At 34.5% G+C, this 20,635-nt stretch overlaps 1 protein-coding gene across 1 annotated transcript; it reads right to left on the bottom strand.

Moving 5' to 3' along the window:
- Positions 1-271: 271 nt before the first annotated feature.
- On the bottom strand, positions 272-11,696 carry LOC120068253. The gene is made up of 10 exons (XM_039019965.1): positions 11,507-11,696; positions 11,299-11,378; positions 10,407-10,547; positions 9,758-9,922; positions 9,524-9,629; positions 3,194-3,376; positions 2,838-3,009; positions 2,223-2,494; positions 2,042-2,131; positions 272-763 (listed from the first exon to the last, which is right to left on the bottom strand). Exons 3-10 carry the CDS (start codon positions 10,419-10,421, stop codon positions 696-698), a joined length of 1,071 nt encoding a protein of 356 aa, XP_038875893.1. The 5' UTR covers positions 10,422-10,547; positions 11,299-11,378; positions 11,507-11,696; the 3' UTR covers positions 272-695.
- Between the last annotated feature and the right edge of the window lie 8,939 nt (positions 11,697-20,635).

Genomic DNA, 20,635 nt, shown 5'->3' on the forward strand with positions numbered 1-20,635 from the left:
AAGTCCATTTTGTACTTTTAAAAATTGTTGTGCTGTCCCTTCATATTCTTTTTCATTTCAATTTTTCAATTACAGTTTAAGAAACTCAAAAAATTTCTTGAAACCTAGGCGTAACTTTATAATAAAGAGCTTGTGTATAAAGTTTGTGTAAAAGTTCTTGCAATCAAAGACCAAAGAACCACGTACAAAAATACATTGACAAAAATAGCATTTAAACCTATTTCAAAATGATTATTTAATCGACAAAGTTAGTTGTAGACAACATGTACATAAGGAAATCGATCCTTATCCACCTGGAAGTCCATATTATACCAATTGATTATACATTAGCAGACATCGTTTGAGTCTATTTCTGCAGACTAAGGAACTTCAAAAAAGACCAGAGATTTTGAACAGAAATCCAAAAAGGCTGCCAACAAAAAACACATGAAAACAAATCATAGCCTCAACTTTCAAACTGCTAAAGTGCTTTGTAAAAGAACAATGCAGAGAAATTCCTCCACTGCCATGTCTACTTTTCTACTCAGTAATCATACAAAGCATACAAGCTAACCGCTATCGATTTCAAGATGGTTCCAATCTGAAGGTAACAGTCCCCACAAAATTTCTAGCAAAGGCTTATTAGTTATTGACTTGATTTCATCTTATCCAAACTAATCAACGTGAAAGGAAACACCAACTGCCTAACCTTGCATCTAAGTTTTCTCCTCGTCTGATTGCGAGCATGGTGGCCCAGGCACAGAATCGACGAAAAACTCCTCAACTGTAAGATAAAACAGTTAATAGGTGTCAAGCAGTACACAATGACATAGACATTCAACTGAAAAACTTAACAATGCCATTCCGATAGACCTTGACAGTTAACGTGTATAGCAAGAAAAGAGCTGAGGGTGAGTCAGTAAACGAGTTAATAAATATCGGCCGGTTGGAGATGGGAATCTGAGAAGTATTTAGGGAAAGCTAAAGTAGAGCCAAGAAGCAATTTCGGATTGAGAAGTCGAGAGTTGGGAGAGACGAACGCTCGAATTATCCTCGAGGCTCGTATCTCTTTCTTTGGCTTTCCTGTTGAGTAAAGTTTATCACATTTTCCGGGTGAACCATGTGGTTGGTAGTTGTTATTACCTGGGACCAAATTGATCATAAACAAAAGGAAAAAAACATAGATATGCTAACAAGTGTTTGGGTCTAGGATTTAGCAGCTGCAAGCAGATCCTGATGTTTAGAGAGGATGTTAGGCATAATGAAATCAACCGTTATAAAGGTAAAGGCACTAAATCGTTAGCAAGAATAATTGGACTTGGGGGTATTCATGAGTTGGGTTGAAAGACTTTTTAGACCCAACCCAATTGTTCGAGTTGTAAATTTCTTCAACCCAAATAACTCTTATTAAAAAATGAACCCAAACCAACCCAACACTGAAACATTTGGGTTGGGTTGGTTCGGGTTAATCAGGTCATTTATTTAAAATTTTGTTCTAAAACGAAGCAAAACGTAAATATGTAAAATTCTAATGTAATTATTTTCATATATTAGTTAAGATTAACTACTCAATTTTCAATTTATACAGTGAAAATTTTCTTTCTAAAATGCAAAGAAACTACTTTTAAAAATTGTTGAAGAATAAATTATTCAAAAATTATTGGAATTATATAAAATTAAAATCAATATATGTATAAATAATTGTGTTATAAGTAACAAAAAATATATATTTTAAAGTTAATAATAAATTCGGATTGGTTCAAGTTGGTTTGGATTATATTAGGTGAACCCATGAACCAACCCAATCCATAAAATTTTCATTTATTTGAATCCAACCCAACCCAATCTACACCGGGTTGGGTTGGATTGATCGTTTTTTCGGGTCATCGGGTTTTTTGAACACCCCTAATTGAACTTAAAGATTTATTTTCCTTTATTTCTTTTGTTTCTTTTTCATCTTCTTCGTTTTTTTTTTTTTAAATTATTATTTGCTTAGGGAAAAAAAAGCTTCTGATAGAAACAGTTGAAAGATAGAATTAAAGAGAGTATGTAGATTCGGTACCTAAATCCTCATTCTCTGGAGAATCAAGCAAAATATCTGAATCAGAAGGCAGAAAGGGAGAACCAGGATAATTTCCTAAAGCTCCTAGATCTGTAGTAGTTGAAAATAATGGAAATAGGTCAATATAATAACAGGGAACCTAATATGAGATATAGTTGGTAAAGTTTAATGAAGGTATTACCTCCCAAATTCGACAAATCTGCTGTAAGATCTGACAGACTGAAATTCCACTGAATTTGATCCAGTGATCTGAAAGAATCCCGAGAATTTCCATCAGTACCATCCGTAGGAAGCTGCAAACCCACAGAATTCGCAACATCTGATGTGAAGGCAGTTTCAAGAGTTGAAGTCTCAGCTCCAATTCCGGAGATCTCTGTTGCTGAGAATGGGAAATGACCACTGGATGCCACAGATGTAGGACTCATAGGAATCTCTGACATGGGTGACAATGCTCTGTTTGGTTTAAAAACAGAAGCCACATCAGCAGAATTGTTGTTTCCCATACTTTAACTGAAACTATGATTCTAGTAGTTACCAACAACATATACAGGGAATTGACAAAAGTTGGATGGATAAACTATTCACATTAGTTACTTTTAAATGGTGGCTACTTCCAACAAAAATTTTAAGCACAAAATTAAGAAATATACATTAGCACAAGAAAAATGTTAGAACCATAGCAGATATAAATTTTAGAAGGAACATTGCTGACTCTGATGGCAATGAATACAAACTAATTAGGGCTATCATATCATCGATAATAAGAGGAAGGACCAAAGAGATCCTAAAAACTTACTCGTTCCCAGAATTCATCCGAATAGGATGATAGTTACTTGGTGCAGGGACTCCATTGACTATATGACAACTTGATATTCCATTGCCCAAAGTATCAATATGGGGTTGACCTGGGACTGGAGCGATAGATTGAGGATGGACCGGGTACCCAATAGGTAAGTTATTGTTATTAACTGCACTGCAAAAAGTTCGAGTCTATAAACTAAAGTAATTCAAGCACTTAAGTATAAGATTGAGGATATAAACATTGGAAAAATGGAAAAAAGAAACAAAATTGATGCAGCTAGTGATATATGATGGAGTGTTAGTATAAGTATGAATCTAAATAAGCATATTGTAGAAAAGGAACCAACTTACCAGGCATAGGGTGAATCCCGTTCTGAATAGGTGCCAATGGAACCTTGGGAGGCATAGGATACTTCATGAGGTGATATTGATGCTCAAGCAAATGGTTGAATAAGAGGATTTGTTTTTTCAATTTCAACCTTATATAATACGCACGGAAAAAATCGGCATTTTCCTCTTCCAATTTCTGCCATACTGAATTAAGAGGATATAAAATTATATAGTTTAATGAAAACCATGCAGCATTTATGCAAACAACAGAGAATTAGACTAAATAAGGATCTTCTAACCTACATCGTACATGATCATTTACATACAGGCTCAATTATACATCTTGCCGTTGCCCATATAAATGGATGGTTTCAATTTTTCCAATCCTATTTATGTTGAAAATAGGGTTATTAACCTAAGGGGCATTTATGTAATTGTGTAAGACCCCTGGGGTTTCCTACTATCTATTTATATAGTGTGTCCCTGTGTGTTCAATGTATCAGATTTAAAACAGAATAAGAAAAGTCTATCGTGGTTTTTCTCCCTGTACTAGGGTTTCCACGTAACCTTGTGTTCTTCTCTTCTCTATTCTTTAATTTTTAACATGGTATCAGAGAATGGTGACGAAATCCTAGCCGTTATGGAAGAGAATCAACCCCAATCTTCTTCTGCTGATGGATCTTCGAATTTTGACATGAAAACGGCGATCCGAGCAGCTGTAAAAGAATGTTTTCAGGATGTCCTACTGGAGTTAATTTCTACTATCCAGTTGCAATCATTGGAAAGTCGGCATCAATGGGAACCATCACATCAGATTGCGCCGATCAGGTCTCTCCATGCAGAAACAAGCCGAGGCCGCGAAGAATAGATTCACCATCACGCAGAAACGACCTACGATCGGAGCTGTCATGATCAGGGCAGATTCAGCAGCCTCGGACATGAAGAGCAGGTTGGCCGCGAAGAACAGATGACCTTCGACCGAAGCTATCACGATCGGGGAATCGGGAGCATCGGACGCGAGGAGCATGGTTATCGGTCCGATCTAAACAGGTTTGGTGCCGGTCTGGAGCAAACCCAAGTTTCTGTGTCGTTGTCTCACAATCCCGACTAGCCCGACCCAAGTACGACCCGCATGATTCCTTCACAGTCCTACCCGAGTACAACCCTCGTGATTTAGGGCTATCATGCTAGTAGTAAGATGGCCTTGGAAGGGCGTCACAAGTTTGGATATTTGACAGGGGAAATTCCAAAGCCGACACTAGGTGATCCACAAGAACGAATTTGGAAAGGGGAAGATTCGTTGTTACGATCTGTTTTGGTGAATAGTATGGAACCCCAGATAGGAAGACCACTACTGTATGCTGCAACAGCCAAGGATATCTGGGAGGCAGCGCAAGATCTATATTCTAAAAGAATGAATGCCTCTCGGCTATATACACTCCACAAACAGGTCCATGAGTGCAAACAAGGGTCCATGGATGTTACTTCTTATTTTAACAAACTATTAATGCCGTGGCAGGAAATGGACTTGTGTAGAGAGATTGTTTGGAATTGTCCATAGGATGGAGCCCAATATTTGAAGATTGAGGAAGCAGATCGTGTTTATGTGTTTTTGGCTGGATTAAACCCAAAGTTTGATGGTGTCCGTAGTCGGATATTGGGCCAGCGCCCGACTCCTTCACTTAGAGAAGTCTGTTCTGAAGTATGGCTGGAAGAGGATTGGTCATGTGCCATGAATAATACCATTTCTACTACTGATGCAGCCGCCTTCGTCACCAAGCCGTCCAGTACTGATGGTGATAAAAAATCTCCACCTGTTTGTGAACACTGTAAGAAGTTGTGGCATACAAAGGACCAATGTTGGAAATTACACGGGAAGCCTCCAAATAACAGGCGACGACAGTCTCATGACAAATCTAATCCTAGTCGTGCCCTGGTAAGTGACTCAGTAGATGAACCAACTCAGAAGCAATCTTCTGGTGACAGTAAACATAGCTCGAGTACGGTTGGGGTGAGTGCAATTGCACAGTCAAGTAATTTCCCTTCTTTTGGCCTGATTAGTATAAATGGTAAAAAACCATGGATTGTGGATTCAGGGCTACTGATCACCTTACAAGTTCCTCAAAGTTATTTATGTCATATAATCCAAGTGCTGGTAATGAGAGTATTCGAATTGCAGATGGGTCATTGGCCCCGGTTGCAGGGAAGGGCGATATCTCTTCGTTTAATGGTTTAATCCTACGTGATACCTTACATGTACCTAAAATATCATATAATTTGTTATCTGTCAGTAAAATAACAAGAGATTTGAAGTGTAAGGCGATTTTCTCACCAGATTCCGTTTTGTTTCAGGATCTGAAATCGGGGATGACGATTGACACTGCCCGGCACGATAGGGGACTATACTTCCTTTCTGACGAAGCTTCCTCTAGGAATGATCATCAATCTGGGTTTATGTCTTTAAATTTCTTTGTTTCTAAACATGATGTTATGTTATGGCATTTTCGCTTAGGACATCCGAATTTTCAATATAGGAAGTATTTATTTCCTCATTTATTACATAATGCTAGTACTTCTTCTTTTAATTGTGATGTGTGTATTCGTGCCAAGCAACATCAGGTTTCTTTTCGTTCTCAGCCTTACAAACCCTCGAGTCCGTTTTCTCTTGTTCATAGTGATGTCTGGGGTCCCTCACCGGTTACTACTTCCACTGGTAAACGGTGGTTTGTCACGTTTATAGATGATCACACTCGTCTCACCTGGATTTTCCTTTTTACTGATAAATCTAAAGTGTCCTCTGTTTTCCAACAATTTTACACAACTATTGAAACTCAATTTCAAACAAAGATTGGGATTTTAAGTGATAATGGGCGAGAATTTTTTAATACCTCTTTTAGAGAGTTTCTTGTTTCTAAAGGTATTGTTCACCAGAGCTTGTGTGCTTACACTCCGCAACAAAATGGAATAGCTGAGCGTAAAAATCGGCATCTAGTTGAAGTAGCCCGGTCTCTTATGTTATCCGCCAATCTTCCGTCGTACCTCTGGGGAGATGTAGTTCTCACTGCTGCTCATCTCATTAATCGGATGTCATCCCGTATTCTTAATCTTCATACCCCTTTAGAATTGTTTAAAGAGTCCTTTCCTACTACTCACTTGATTTCTGATGTTTCTCTTCGGGTTTTTGGTTATGTTGCTTTTGTTCACTCCCATGGTCCAAACCGTACGAAATTTACTCCTCGTGCTCAGAAGTATGTCTTTGTTGGATATCCACTCCATCAACGTGGATATAAATGTTATCACCCTTCATCTAGAAAGTACTATGTCTCCATGGATGTCACCTTTCTCAAGGATCAATCGTTTTTCCTTGTTAGTCATCTTCAGGGGGAGAACATAAATGAAGAGACTAACTGGTCATCCTATGCTATTCCTTTAGAGTCAGCATCTATTCAAACCTTGTCTAACCCTAATTCTGAGCATGATAGTCTGGTCCTTCTTACCAATCAAGTTCCTTGGAAAACTTACTACAGGAAAAATCTCAGGAAGGAAGCAGTGTCGCTTATTGAACCAGAACTGCCGGTTCCAGTGCAGGAGTCAGACCCGCCATCAGGTCCAAGTACGTATATTCCTAATGATGTTGATATATGTATGGAGACTGATGAAGGCAGGCAAGACAAGGGGGAAGGAAGCAGTAATACTAAAAGAGTGATAGAAGGGGAAACTGCAGAGGATGAAATGATTGAAGCTGCAGAGGATGAAATGATCCTTGCTAGTGATGATGTGGAAGATACTACTGAAGTTTCTGATACACAGATGGTCAATCGTGGTGAAGAGCCCAGAGAGGTGAAAGAACGTGATGCATCACTTGATCTTCCCATAGCCTTGAGGAAAGGTACTCGTTCATGTACTAAATACCTTATGCATAGTTACATGACGTATAGTAATCTAGCATCCGAGTTCAAGGCATTTACTACTAGCTTGGACACTGAGGTGGTTCCCGATAACATAAGTGTTGCAATGAAAAAACCAGAATGGCGGTCTGCTGTTATGGAAAAAATAAGAGTTCTGGAAAAGAATAAAACCTGGGAACCGATGACTTTGCCTGAAGGACACAAGACAGTTGGATGTAAATGGGTGTTTACTATAAAGTACAAGTCAGATGGGACAATTGACCGGTACAAGGCTAGACTCGTTGCAAGAGGCTTTACTCAAACCTATGGAGTAGATTATTCTAAGACTTTTTCACCTGTTGCAAAACTTAACATGATCCGAGTACTTTTGTCAGTTGTTGTGAATAAAGATTGGCCTCTACACCAACTTGATGTTAAAAATGCGTTTTTGAATGGGGAGCTTGAGGAGGAAGTCTAAATGAGTCCCCTTCCCGGGTTCGAGAGTCAGTTCAAAAATAAGGTGTGTAGATTGCAGAAGTCACTATACGGATTGAAACAGTCTCCAAGGGCCTCGTTTGACAGGTTCACAACGTTTGTGAAAGCACAGGGGTATGTTCAAGGGCATTCCGATCACACTCTGTTTATAAAAAGATCAACATCAGGGAAGATAGTTGTTCTTATTGTCTACGTTGATGACATTGTTTTATCTGGGGATGATGATGTAGAGGTCACGAGACTAAAAACAGAGATGGCTAGAGAGTTTGAAATTAAAGACCTTGAGAAGCTAAGATACTTTCTGGGAATGGAAGTGGCTCGCTCAAAAGAGGGTATATCAATTTCTCAACAAAAATATACTCTGGACTTGCTAAAAGAAACAGGTATGACTGGGTGTAAACCTGTTGACACACCAGTAGAATACAATGCGAAACTCGATGATAAGAATGATAGAATTTCTGTCAATAAAGAAAGGTATCAGCTGTTAGTTGGGAAGTTGATATACGTGTCTCACACAAGACCAGATATCTCTTATGCAGTAAGTGTTGTGAGTCAGTTTATGCAAGCTCCTTGTGAAGATCATATGATAGCAGTTGAACGTATTCTTCGGTATCTGAAAGGAACTCCTGGTAAAGGCCTAATGTTCAGGAAAACCGATAAACGATCTGTTGAAGCTTACACTGATTCTGACTGGGCAGGGTCTGTTGTTGATAGAAAATCTATGTTTGGGTATTGTACGTTTGTCTGGGGAAATCTAGTCACCTGGAGAAGTAAAAAACAAGGAGTTGTTGCTAGAAGTAGTGCTGAAGCTGAGTATCGGGCCATGAGTCTAGGGATTTGTGAAGAAATTTGGTTGAAGAAAGTATTATCAGATCTCCAGCAAGATAATGAGCTTCCAATGAAATTGTTTTTTGATAATAAAGCTGCCATCAGTATTGCAAACAACCCAGTTCAACATGACAGAACTAAACACGTAGAGATAGACAGACACTACATTAAGGAAAGGTTGGACAGTGGAAATATATGCATTCGTTATATTCCTTCAAACCAACAAGTTGCTGATGTTCTTACAAAAGGGTTACTGAGACAAAATTTTAATTATTGTGTAAGCAAGTTGGGCCTTGTCGATATTTATGCTCCAACTTGAGGGGGAGTGTTGAAAATAGGGTTATTAACCTAGGGGCATTTATGTAATTGTGTAAGACACCTAGGGTTTCCTACTGTCTATTTATAGAGTGTGTCCCTGTGTGTTCAATGTATCAGATTTAAAACAAAATAAGAAAAGTCTTTATATCGTAGTTTTTCTCCCTGTACTAGGGTTTCCGCGTAACCTTGTGTTCTTCTCTTCTCTATTCTTTAATTTTTAACAATTTAAAAGTTCTTTTTTGGTTACATTCAATCTTTGAATTTGTATCAGTTCTTATTACAATTAAAACTTCTACATTTTTCTAAATTTTTCTTTTGAATGAATAAACCAAACTTTCATTGAGAAAAAATGAATGAGAAAATTTCTTACGAGGGCATACAAAAAATCCAAGCTAATAGAAGGAATCAAACTAAAGAAAAGGGCTCCACCCCAACTAAAATAAAGCCTAAGAAACTTTAAATTGTCATGTGCAAAATTGAAATGGAGGTCATAGATTAGAGAAATTTTAGAGCTAATTAAATATAGTAGGTTACAATTTTGCCTCAAATGTTTCTAAATTTTCAATTTTATTCTAAAATCTTTTAATATTTATTAGTATTTTAACGAAATTTGCTAATAAGGGATACTTTTAAAATCAATTAAAAGTTTAATATTAGAATTGAAATTTGTAAGACGATATGGACAAAATTGAAACCAAGTACAAACATTAGGAGCATGTGTATGCATATATAAAAGTGATAGAGAACAAGGTATTATATTCAATTGAGAAAAACAAAAAAATAATAATTAAAAAAAGACTATTCAAGTAAGTTCCAAGTATACCCAGAGTTGTAAATCCAGGATCTATTCTTGCACGAGTCAGGAGTGTTTTAACCACCTCATCTCTATTCATGTATAATTGCAAGCATCGCTCAATTAGATTCTGAACCTAAAACACCAATTTTAAAGAACTTATCAAGACATCAAAGCTTCACAAATATGGATAACTGGAAAGATAAGAATGAAACAGGAGGATGAAAAGAACATTGCTTTTAAACTGGAGATATTTTATCTTACAAATTCAATATCTTGAGGTGAGACTCTCTTGCTGTCATTGCTTGTTGCCGATACAGAACTTGAATCTGTAATAGGTGCCTCAGTTGTATTTACTTTTTCATTTGTTTTCTCATTTGCTTTATCATTTGTTGAATCACGAGAAGTTTGAGCTAATTCTTTGGTGCCCTGTGAATTCCAAAAAGGTCTATTAGAACATGGTAGTAGACAATATATGAAAGAAAAATCACTCATTTGCAGGTTTGTGTTGAATGAAACTAGCACTTGAAAAAGATTGTTCATAGACATGTTTATGGTAATGCTACAAACTACATCTACAGTGCAGTATTACTAAATTGAATAAACTTAATGAAAACGATAGAGGTTTATGCATTAGCTATGCATTTTTTCCCAATAAGGTTTAAGTAACAGTAATGGTGTTTTGACATTTTCCAATGTCTATATAAATCCTAGCTTGCTATAATGCTGCACAGTGTCCTCCTACAGTACTTGTGCGATCTGGGAAAATTTGCCAAGATTTATCCACTTTACAAGCATGAAACATCCTCATCACTTTTCAGAAAGCTATTTTATATCATAGATCAAATGAGGTCTGTAAAATGAAGTGAATAAATTAAAGTAACATTGTAATAATCAAGAGATAGAGAAGAACCTGTGTCGTCTTCATATTATCAAAATGCAGGATAACCACATCCTTCTTTTTCTTTTTTGGTGGACTAGATACTTCTCAAATGATGTTTATAAGATTGTACATACTGCACAGTGTGCACACATTAAGTAGCGGAGTTTCAACCTGATAATAGAAGATTTATTTAATCCCTCTGAAATAGATTAATGAGCATATGATTTAAAGTAAGAAACAACATAAATGAAAGCAAATAATTTTGAACTTCAATCAAAACACTAATGGTATTTCCTTTTTTTTTTTTTACTTAAATTATGTTATTCGTCAACTGTTATAGAAGTATCCATTTGAGTAAGGAAACATTGCATATTGTTCTTTTATCATCTTGTCAACGATTGATTCATTTCCAAGGTTTCTCTTCATAACGAAAAATAAGAGAGAGAAAATAACCAATTAACAAAACATGTGCTCCCCGGATATTTGAAAGATTTTCCAAAAAGAATAAAAAAAACAATAAAAAGGCCCATCCACAGAACTTCCATTTTGGCACTTTTAGATTCTGTAATGACAATTAAAATAAGGATCTAAACTCCACTTTTCCACCCTTTTCCCTAATAAAGAATTAATCGTAAAAGGCACGCATTTCGAGTATGAAAATGCCTTGATTTCATCTTAAAGAATTGTTTTCCAATACAACAAAAGGTCAAAATAATATTTAAAAAAAAATCAGATTCCCAGATCCAAATCGAGCTCAAATCATTCACATTTTATACTAATGAAGAACAATCCAAATTAGAACTACTTCTCAACGATAAGAAGTTAAAATAAATCCCAATGCAAGAAAGCCAAACAAATAGTTCAATAGTGAATAAGAATAAAAGAAAAAAAGAAAAAGGTAGCAAGGATCTAGCAGTATTACCTAACACCAAGATTCTGGAACTCAAAAAGACCACCCAATCTCAATGAAACTTCTCCACGAAGCTCAAAAGTTCCAAATATCTAACAGAGAAGAAGATTTCATTAAAAACCCTTAAAAATTTTAGATTCAAAAGCAGCTTAAAGGCATCAAATATAACAGAAAACGTTCACAATCGAGGAATAAGAACTCCATTACGATAAAAACTCACATTACAACAGATTTGGCAAAGTGGGTGTTATGGAAATGGAAATGGGATTATTAAGAACAGAGAAAAGATGCTGCAGAGTGAAGAGAAAGCTGAAAAATCTTGGGGAAATGAGAGTAGGACAAGCAAGGTTTGGGGATTTATAGCTTCGAATATTTTTCCGGGAAAATGGTGGAAAAGAAAATACTAGAAATAGAAAGGGAAAACCAAAGAGAATAAACCTAAACGTAAAGTTCCTCTCTTCCTCTCTGTTGTCGGCTCGGCTCGAGCATTTACAGCGCCATCCATTTTTTACGCCATTGAAATGAACAAGATCGCTTAACGTGAACATAACTCAACATTGATCTTCTACAATCAATATTTTTTCTAGAAAAATTGTGAACCAAATATCTCATTTTGTTTTGAAAGAAGAAAATTTCTTCCTAGCTTCTTGTAATATCAAATCAGGATTTTAAATGCAGTTAGTTTTTTTTGTCAGGATAATTGAAATCTCGAAATTGATATTACGAGTGGGTTGAACTATGATTGATTAATTAAAGAAAATATTTTTTTATGTCAAAATAATATTCATCCGTGACTAAAATTAAAATGTATTATTTTTCTTTTATTTGAAAATTTAAATTCACATAATTTAAGAGATATTTTGTCTACCAATTTCATAGTTGGTGTTAAAAAACTAATTCTACCAATTTCAATAGTGAAGTTTGTACATTTATCAAACTATCTTCTCCTCTTTCTCTCTTCAGAACTCTATGTCCTAAGCTTTTTAACTCCAATTTATGCCTAGACTTTAAAACTAATTCAGTTTCTCTTACTTTTTTAGTACAACAATTTTAGGGATGAGAGATCGAACTTTTAATCTTAAATGAAAAAGATCATGTCAATTACCGTTTTAGTCAAGCTAACTTTAGTCATATAATTTTAACTTTGTACTAGAAAAAATAAATAAAATAAATTATTTCCACAATTTTTTCTAACACAGCCATGGCTTGACTTGGTCCGTTGAGAGTAGGTGGGCACTAACTTTAATTTAGGGAAGGGTTGATGTTTTAAGGAAAATTTTCAAAAATAGAAAAATGAGAAAAATTATTTATACAAAATAGTAAAATGTCAATTTTTTTTTTTATAAAAACAGATAGAAGTCTATTAGTGTCTATCAATTATAGAAATTGATAAAAGTCTATCATTGATAAATGTTAATAGAATTCTATCGGTGTTTATTAATTTTCTTTTTCTATTTTTGTACATAGTTTGTCATTTTTCTATCTATAAAAATTTCCCATCCTTTAATTCAACCATTAATTATATTTAAATTGATTTAATTTAAATTTTAACTAGTAATCAACATGTGTATAAGGCATGAAATTTGTAGTCTACTTTGAAAATAAATAATGGTTAACATTAATAAAATAGTTAAAACGAAATAAAATTATATTATTTGATTCAGTAAATAGAAACGATTAGTTTCGACTTCTCATCATAGTTTATACAAATAATTAATAAATTAATGAAATTTTTTATAAATAGAAAAATCCAAAAATATTTAGCAAGAAGTTTTTAAAATGTAGCACTTTTGAAACTTTTTGCTATAAAATTTAAATATGTTTTTATATTTAAAAGGTTCCCTTAATTAATTTTAGAAAAAAAATTACATTTTTCGTTATTATGTTTTACTCTGGAGACCTGCTTTTGATAATATTCCTCGTCCCTCCACAAATTTTCTTAATTATTAATAGAAAGCTAATGTGATGCCTATTTTTTGTTGGCAATAAGCGTATTCCTAGTAAGAACAAAATCATCACCACATTTCTTTATGGGTTTAAAAATTTGGGGTTTTATCTCTCGAAAAGTTTCTGACCCAATTTACCCGAAAACAAAATTGAGAAATGAGCTATTTACAAAGAGCCAATGGTACAATTTTAATACTGACAAAAAAAGGGCCTATACAAACCTCTTTCAAAAATGACCAAATGTTGTTGGCATAGAGAAAAAATAAATAAATAGAAAAAAAAAGTTAAGAAATTTATTCTTTAAAGAAAACATGACTTCATTTTCATCAAACTCGAACATCTCCTACAATAAACATTTCCATCGAATTTTAACATCCCCACGGTAGAATTAAAAAGCGATGACCCCGACTTAGTTTTTTAATAACATGCTTTCAATTAGTCGTCGTGGGGTTTCTTGTTTTGTTTTTGAGTGCTACTTTTTTTTTTTAATTTCAGGATTATGGGTTTAAAATTTTGGGGTTTTGTCCCTCGAACAATGCCTGACCAATTTACCTGAAAAAAATCGAGAAGGGAGCTCTTTACAAAGCGGCAATGATACAGCTTTAAAATCGACAAAAATTGGTTGATACTAACCCCTTTAAAAAATAATAAAACAATTGTTGCCATAACAAAAAAAAATGGAAGTTAATTTTTATTGAAAATGATGGTTCATTTTCATCAAACCACTCACTACTGATATTGTTGAAGTTGGTGTCATAAATCTCGTGGTCTTGTAAACTTTATTTGTACAAATAAATTATTTATTTAATAAAATAAGTGTTATTTTATTCAACATTTAGTTGCATTTATCCAAAACTTATAAACTAAGATCCAAGATTATTCAAAGTAGCTTATACATGTATGTGATGACATATAGGTGGATCAAGTTTAAGTAATAACCTAGATAGATAAAGTTGGGTATCTTATCTTGGTGACACTACGGATACGACTCGTTTTATAATTGTTACAATTGTTATAAAGTGTTACAAATTATTTGATCCTGATAATTCGTGTAAAGACATGTGAGTGAAGGTATCCTATACAAAGAGTTTGTATAAGACCAGACCACAAAATGATTAGTTTCTCTTTACTAGAAGAGATTTACATTTCACCAAGATAATCATAGGTGACTTGACCTTAATCCTGAGTAAGTTGTGAATTCCTACCTGTGAGGATAGTCCTTTGATCTGCATGTGTGAAAGTAGCCAGTTTTGCCAACTCAATATGCCTACCATTTTAGAAATTTGTCTGATTGAGGAGTTGAAAACATAGCTACACAAGAAGAAATCCACTCATTCCCGTTGTTAGGGTAAGTAGATAAATTGCTCCCTTAAGGGATGATTCCGGGTCTTGAATAATCTAGTGCCACACCTTCTCCTGGCTCGAGAGGGATTCAGTTATAGTTGGATTATGACTAATTGTTCATTACAGGGACCAATGGTACTTAAGGAATTAGATGTAATTACATGGGTAAAATGGTAATTTTGACCCAACTGTACTTACGAGCAATTTGTGAAGGGTCAATGCACTGTTAATTGGTTATATCCAATGGACACAAAAAAATATCTATAGTGCGAAGTGTGCAGTTGTCAGTTTTTGGTGGAGTGACCAAGTTAATGAATGGTGATTAATTTAATTAAAAAGTCTAACTAATTAATCTCGTATCATTGTGTTGGGTTGAAATCCCAAGCGCAGCGAAAAAAATCCAAACCATTTTCATATTTTAATAACAAATTAAGATATGAAATAAAATTTAGAATTTTTTACTTTTGTTGATGACTCTAGAGGGCTTTACCAACTTTTGGATCTACGATCTTCTTCTCTGTCACAAATCAAGTGAACACTACTGCTAGAGAGGTAGAAGGTGGTGGGATCCTTGGATGAAATTTTCTAGAGAGAAAAATCTCATAAGGCCAGATCTCTCTTCCACCCTCGTATAACTCACCACGTCGGGAGTTTGTTACAACATATTTATTTAAATTTTATTTAACTAATAAATTAGATCAAATTTAATTTATTTAATTAAATAACAATAAATTCATTTAATTTAAAAATTAAATTAAATTAAGATTTGATTTATTAAAATAAATCAAATAGTTATTAATTAATCAAATTAATTAATAATAATTAAATATCTCATATTTAATTAAATGTGCATTAGAATCATATTCTAATACATCTCTCTCATAAGTTATAGTTTTTATTCAATTAATTTAATTAAGTTTAATTAAATTAGATATTTAATTAATTCTCCAATTAATTAATCATTAAATTAAATATTACATATTTAATTTAACCTTATAATTGAATCATATTCAATTATGTTTTCTCTCATATTACCTATAGTTTTAATATGCCACATAAATTTTAACTTATAGTTTTAATATGAATTCTATTCATAATAAATTCAATATTTGATCTCCTTCAAATATTTAATTCTCCCATAAATTAATTTTTGAATCAAATTTAAAATAAATTTATATTATAAATTTTAATTAAAATATAAACTTTATATTATAATGTATCACCATACATTATATTCTTCCCCTAGTAAATTTTAATATTTCAAATTACTTTAATTATCTCAATATCCTTTATGAACTACCAGTGGGATCTAATGGACCTACAAATCAGATGCTCCAACGATATAAGATTAATTGGCTAAACTCATTAACCAAGTTAATCAATATTCGTTAACTGTGGGTACACTTCATTATAGACCCACAGTTGCACTTTTCTCACTGCAGATATATTTCTGTGTTCACGGATATTGACTAATAACGACAAGTTAGTCCTTCACGAGTGTTCGTAACACCAGCTAGGTCAAATTACCATTTTACCCTTGGGTTACCTCTACATCCTTAAATACCAGTGGTCCTCTAATGAACATCTTGTTTGTGGTCCAACCATCAAACAAAAATTCGTTTCCGACTAGTGAGAGGGTGGGGCCCTTTGTTCAAGTCCTGGAGGCACCACTTAAGAGAACATTTATTTACTTACCCTAAAGTTAGGAATGAGTGAATTCCATCTCGTGAAATTATGTTTCTAACTCCCCACTCGGTCTTATCCCCCAAATGGTAGGCTTATTGAGTCAGTGAACTGGCCACTCTCACCCATATAAATCAAAGGATAATCCCCCATGAATAGGAGTCCATAATTCACTAAGGTTTAAGACTAAGTTGCCTAGTGAAGGAAATCAAACTTGATATTTTCATGAGCAGTGAAAAATAGATCATTCCAAATTACAATCAAGAATGAACATTACAAATTACAGTCGAACACAAAACATATAGCTATGCAATCAATATAGACATTACAGCATGAAAAATCAAATAAACAAGAAGAATGCTACGAACGTTTGTCAACTCATCTCCATGCTCCTTGCTCACGAAGGCTCAAACACAGCAACTTCGAACGCTCGAACAATACGACCGCAACACTGCATGAACACTTCACGCTCGTCCTCAGCAATTGCCTCGATCAAGAGCCCCCCAGCAACACGAACGGCCTCCACAGAACCTCGATGGTGTCGAGTTGAGTATGACACCACCAAGAAGGGTACCTTGGTATTCTCGGTGTGAGAATCCAAAGGGTGGGCTCTGTTTGGACTTGGTATGAGGCTGATGAAGGAGGAATGAACAATCGTGTATACGATTGGATAAGTGGGAGAAGACAGAGACCTATCGTATAGGTCGATGCTCAATCGTTTAGCTCATCGCCTAGTACCGTGTCTGTCGCCTATAAACACTACACGATCGTTTAGTAAAACAAGTTGTTGCTTAGTAAATCGGTATTTACTTGACAAGCTTCCGTGAGATGTTTTTTTCGAGAGAAAAACTCAAAATCACTTTTGCAAAACTTTTCCAAAACTTACTAAAAATAGGAAAACCATTTTCCTTTTATCTCGTGGTTACCATGAACCACCAATAACCTCCCACTCAATTAGGTATTAGAGAAAAGATTTAATTATCCAATAATTAATATTATTATAAATATAAATGATAACCAACTTATCATACTATATTTATAACCTATAGTTTTAATATTTCATCTCATGAAACATATAAACCATAGTTCTTTTTCTATTCTATGGCACTTAATGTAAATCTTATTTACATTAATCCTCTACTAGATATATCTCATACATCATACCGATCATATCATATATAATAAAAATACCTCTCGTCAACATTTTGTTTAAAGCCATAAGATTTGATTACAGTGTCAAATCTCATATTCCAGGATTTAGATGCTTGTTTCAACCCATAAATGGATCGATTAAGTTTGCAAACTTTTTGCTCTTGTTCCTGTTGAATAAACCCTTCTGGTTGAAACATATAGATAATCTCTTTAAGATAGTCATTTAGAAAAGCTGTCTTGACATCCATTTGCCATATTTCATAATCATAAAATGTAGCTATGGACAAGAGTATTCTAATAGACCTTATCATGGCAACTGGAGAGAAAGTTTCTTCATAGTCTACCCCCTCTCTTTGGGTAAACCCTTTGCCACAAGTCTTGTTTTGTAGGTCTGTATCTTACCAGCTTCGTCTCGTTTTCTTTTGTAGATCCATTTACAACCGATGGGTTTTACCCCTTCAGGTTGATCTACAAGATCCCACACAGAATTGAAATACATAGATTCCATTTCAAGGTCAATGGCTTTAATCCATTGGTCTTTATCCACATCAGTCATTGCTTGGTTGAAAAACAATGTATCCTCTAAACCATCATCTGGTATGATGACATGAGCTTCAGTCAATTCTTGAGAAGGATGTGAAGTACTGGTTTCATCAACAACTCTTGTTGATGGACCCACTCTATCAACAACTCTTATTGATACATTTGTCGTTTCTCTAGATATTTCTTCTATTACTAGCTTACTGCGAGGTTGACGATTCTTCATATGATCTTCCTCTAGGAAGGTTGCATTTGTCAATACAAATACCTTGTCTTCCTGAGGATCATAAAAGAAACCACATTTTGTTTCTTTCGGGTAGCCTACAAATAGGCATACTTTTGAACAGTGTTCCAACTTTTTAGGATTTTGCACCAATACATTTGTTGGGCAACCCCAAATTCTGAAGTGACGTAAATCTCCTTTATGTCCTCTCTAGATCTTGTAAGGCGTTTTAGAAACACTTTTCGAGGGAACTATGTTCAAAATATACACTACAGTTTTAAGTGCATGTCCCCAGAAAGAATTTGGTAATTGAGCGTAACTCATCATGGAACGAACCATGTTCATGCCACACTGTTTTGCTGAGGTGTGCTAGGGGCTATGAGTTGGCACTGGATTCCATGTTCTATCAAATAGTTCTAGAATTCTAAGTCCAAATACTCCCCACCTCGATCTGATCGAAGCGTTTTAATCTTTTTACCTAATTGGTTTTCAACCTCAGCCTTATACTTTTTAAACTTTTTAAAAGTTTCAGACTTTTGGTGCATTAGGTAAATATGCCCATATCTGGAATAATCATTTATAAAGCTGATGAAATATTCATACGCTCCTCTTGCTCTAACATTCAGAGGGCCACAAAAGTCTGAGTGTATCAGTTCTAAGGGTTCTTTGGCTCTAAGACATTTTCCAAAAAAAAGATCTTTGTGTCATTTACCCTCAATACAGGATTCACAAGGTGGTAATGAACTGTATTTTAACTTATTTAGATGATCATTCTTAACAAGTCTCTCAATCCTGTTGAGATTTATGTGACCCAGTCTCAAGTGCCAAAGATAGGCATTTGGAGAAAATTTTCTTTTCTTATGAGTCTCAGCAGTTTTAAACATCTCTATGTTCAATACGACTTTAACCTCAGTTGGTTTTAACATATACAAGTTATTTTCTAATTTTGCAAAACAAATTTGTTTACTTCTTGTATTGATGAACACTTCATCATTTTCGAAATAAACTTTATATTTTTATTCTAGCAAACAAGAGATAGATATTAGATTCATTTTCATATAAGGAATGTAATACACATTTTTTCAAATATATGTACTTATCTCCTATAAATAACTTCACATCTTCCACTACTTTAACTGAAACAACCTCTCCGGTCCCTACCTTAAAGATTGTTTCGCCCTCTGTCAACTGTCTCTAAGAACTTGTTTCTTGTGAGATAGGGCAAATATGATTAGCGGCACCTGAATCAATTATCCAAGTTTTATTGTTTTCTACTAAACACGCTTCGATAACAAATATATCATATTTATCTTGTTGTTCGAATTTTGTATTCTCATCTATATTTTTCAAAATTATAGATAAGTTGGGAGATAAAAGACAATTCTTTGTTAAAACTCTTTTGGTGTTATCAACTGCTAGTAGCTTTTTCGTTGATTTGATTTTACTGTTATCTAATTCGGAAGTGAGTATTCTAGAAGAATTCGACGCTGATAAAATTTAAATAAATTCTAATTAGCAAATTGTAACTAAATCCAAAATCAAGTTTTAGCAAAATTAGTAAATAATGTACCCATAACCATTATTTATTTGCAACGATACTATAGTGAGTCAGAATAGGTGCTACCGAGGGGTAGTCAGATACTCCTTCACTAAAGCAAACAATTTTGACCAAACACTATCTCTGGAATAACTCTTATTCCTATAGTCGTTTAGTTACCATTTTCGGTCAGAAATTACTGACACTCTTAATAATTCTGTAAGTGCAACCCTTCATTTTTAGATGTCAGAGGTCGGCCCCAACTATGTTACCGAAATGGAGAGTCGAGGTTGGGAATGAACCTAAGAAATCCTATCCATTTCTAGATTTTGAGTTGTTATGAATCCTATGTTACAATCCTCTGAGGGGATAGCCATTGTTAAACGACTGGCAAGGGCCGCCTAAAGCAAACCAGCAGGCACAACATAGGAATCTCACGGTCCAAACTAACGGAAGAGACCACAGGATAGATTGACACATATCCTTCACCCACTTACTATAAACAACTTCCTCCGCTTACCTTGTTATTGACTCATATAAACACTTTCCGTATGGAGGTCACTCCCAGGGTGATATGAAGCGTCATATGAATCTCACGGTGTAAACTATGTGGAGATGTGGCAGTTGAAATCTATATATCGTATAATTGATTTATGTTTGAACAACTTCCCCTTATTCACAAAAATCTAGATTTATGCTAAAAAATACTTTCCCTATGGAGGTCACTCCTAGGGTGACACAAAGTACCGCTTAAATCTCGATTGTGAACTCTTCGGGACGTGAGAGCTAAAAAATAACGTATCATATATGTTATTAATCTCCCACTGAAGTGTTCTAATAACTTTATTATATAGAAGTTATTAAACTCCCACTGAAATGTTCTATTAATTAGGTAAATTTATACTTAGGTTCATTTCGGCTAA

The sequence above is a fragment of the Benincasa hispida genome, chromosome 12 (genome assembly GCF_009727055.1).
Source record: "Benincasa hispida cultivar B227 chromosome 12, ASM972705v1, whole genome shotgun sequence".
Classification (NCBI taxonomy): domain Eukaryota; kingdom Viridiplantae; phylum Streptophyta; class Magnoliopsida; order Cucurbitales; family Cucurbitaceae; genus Benincasa; species Benincasa hispida.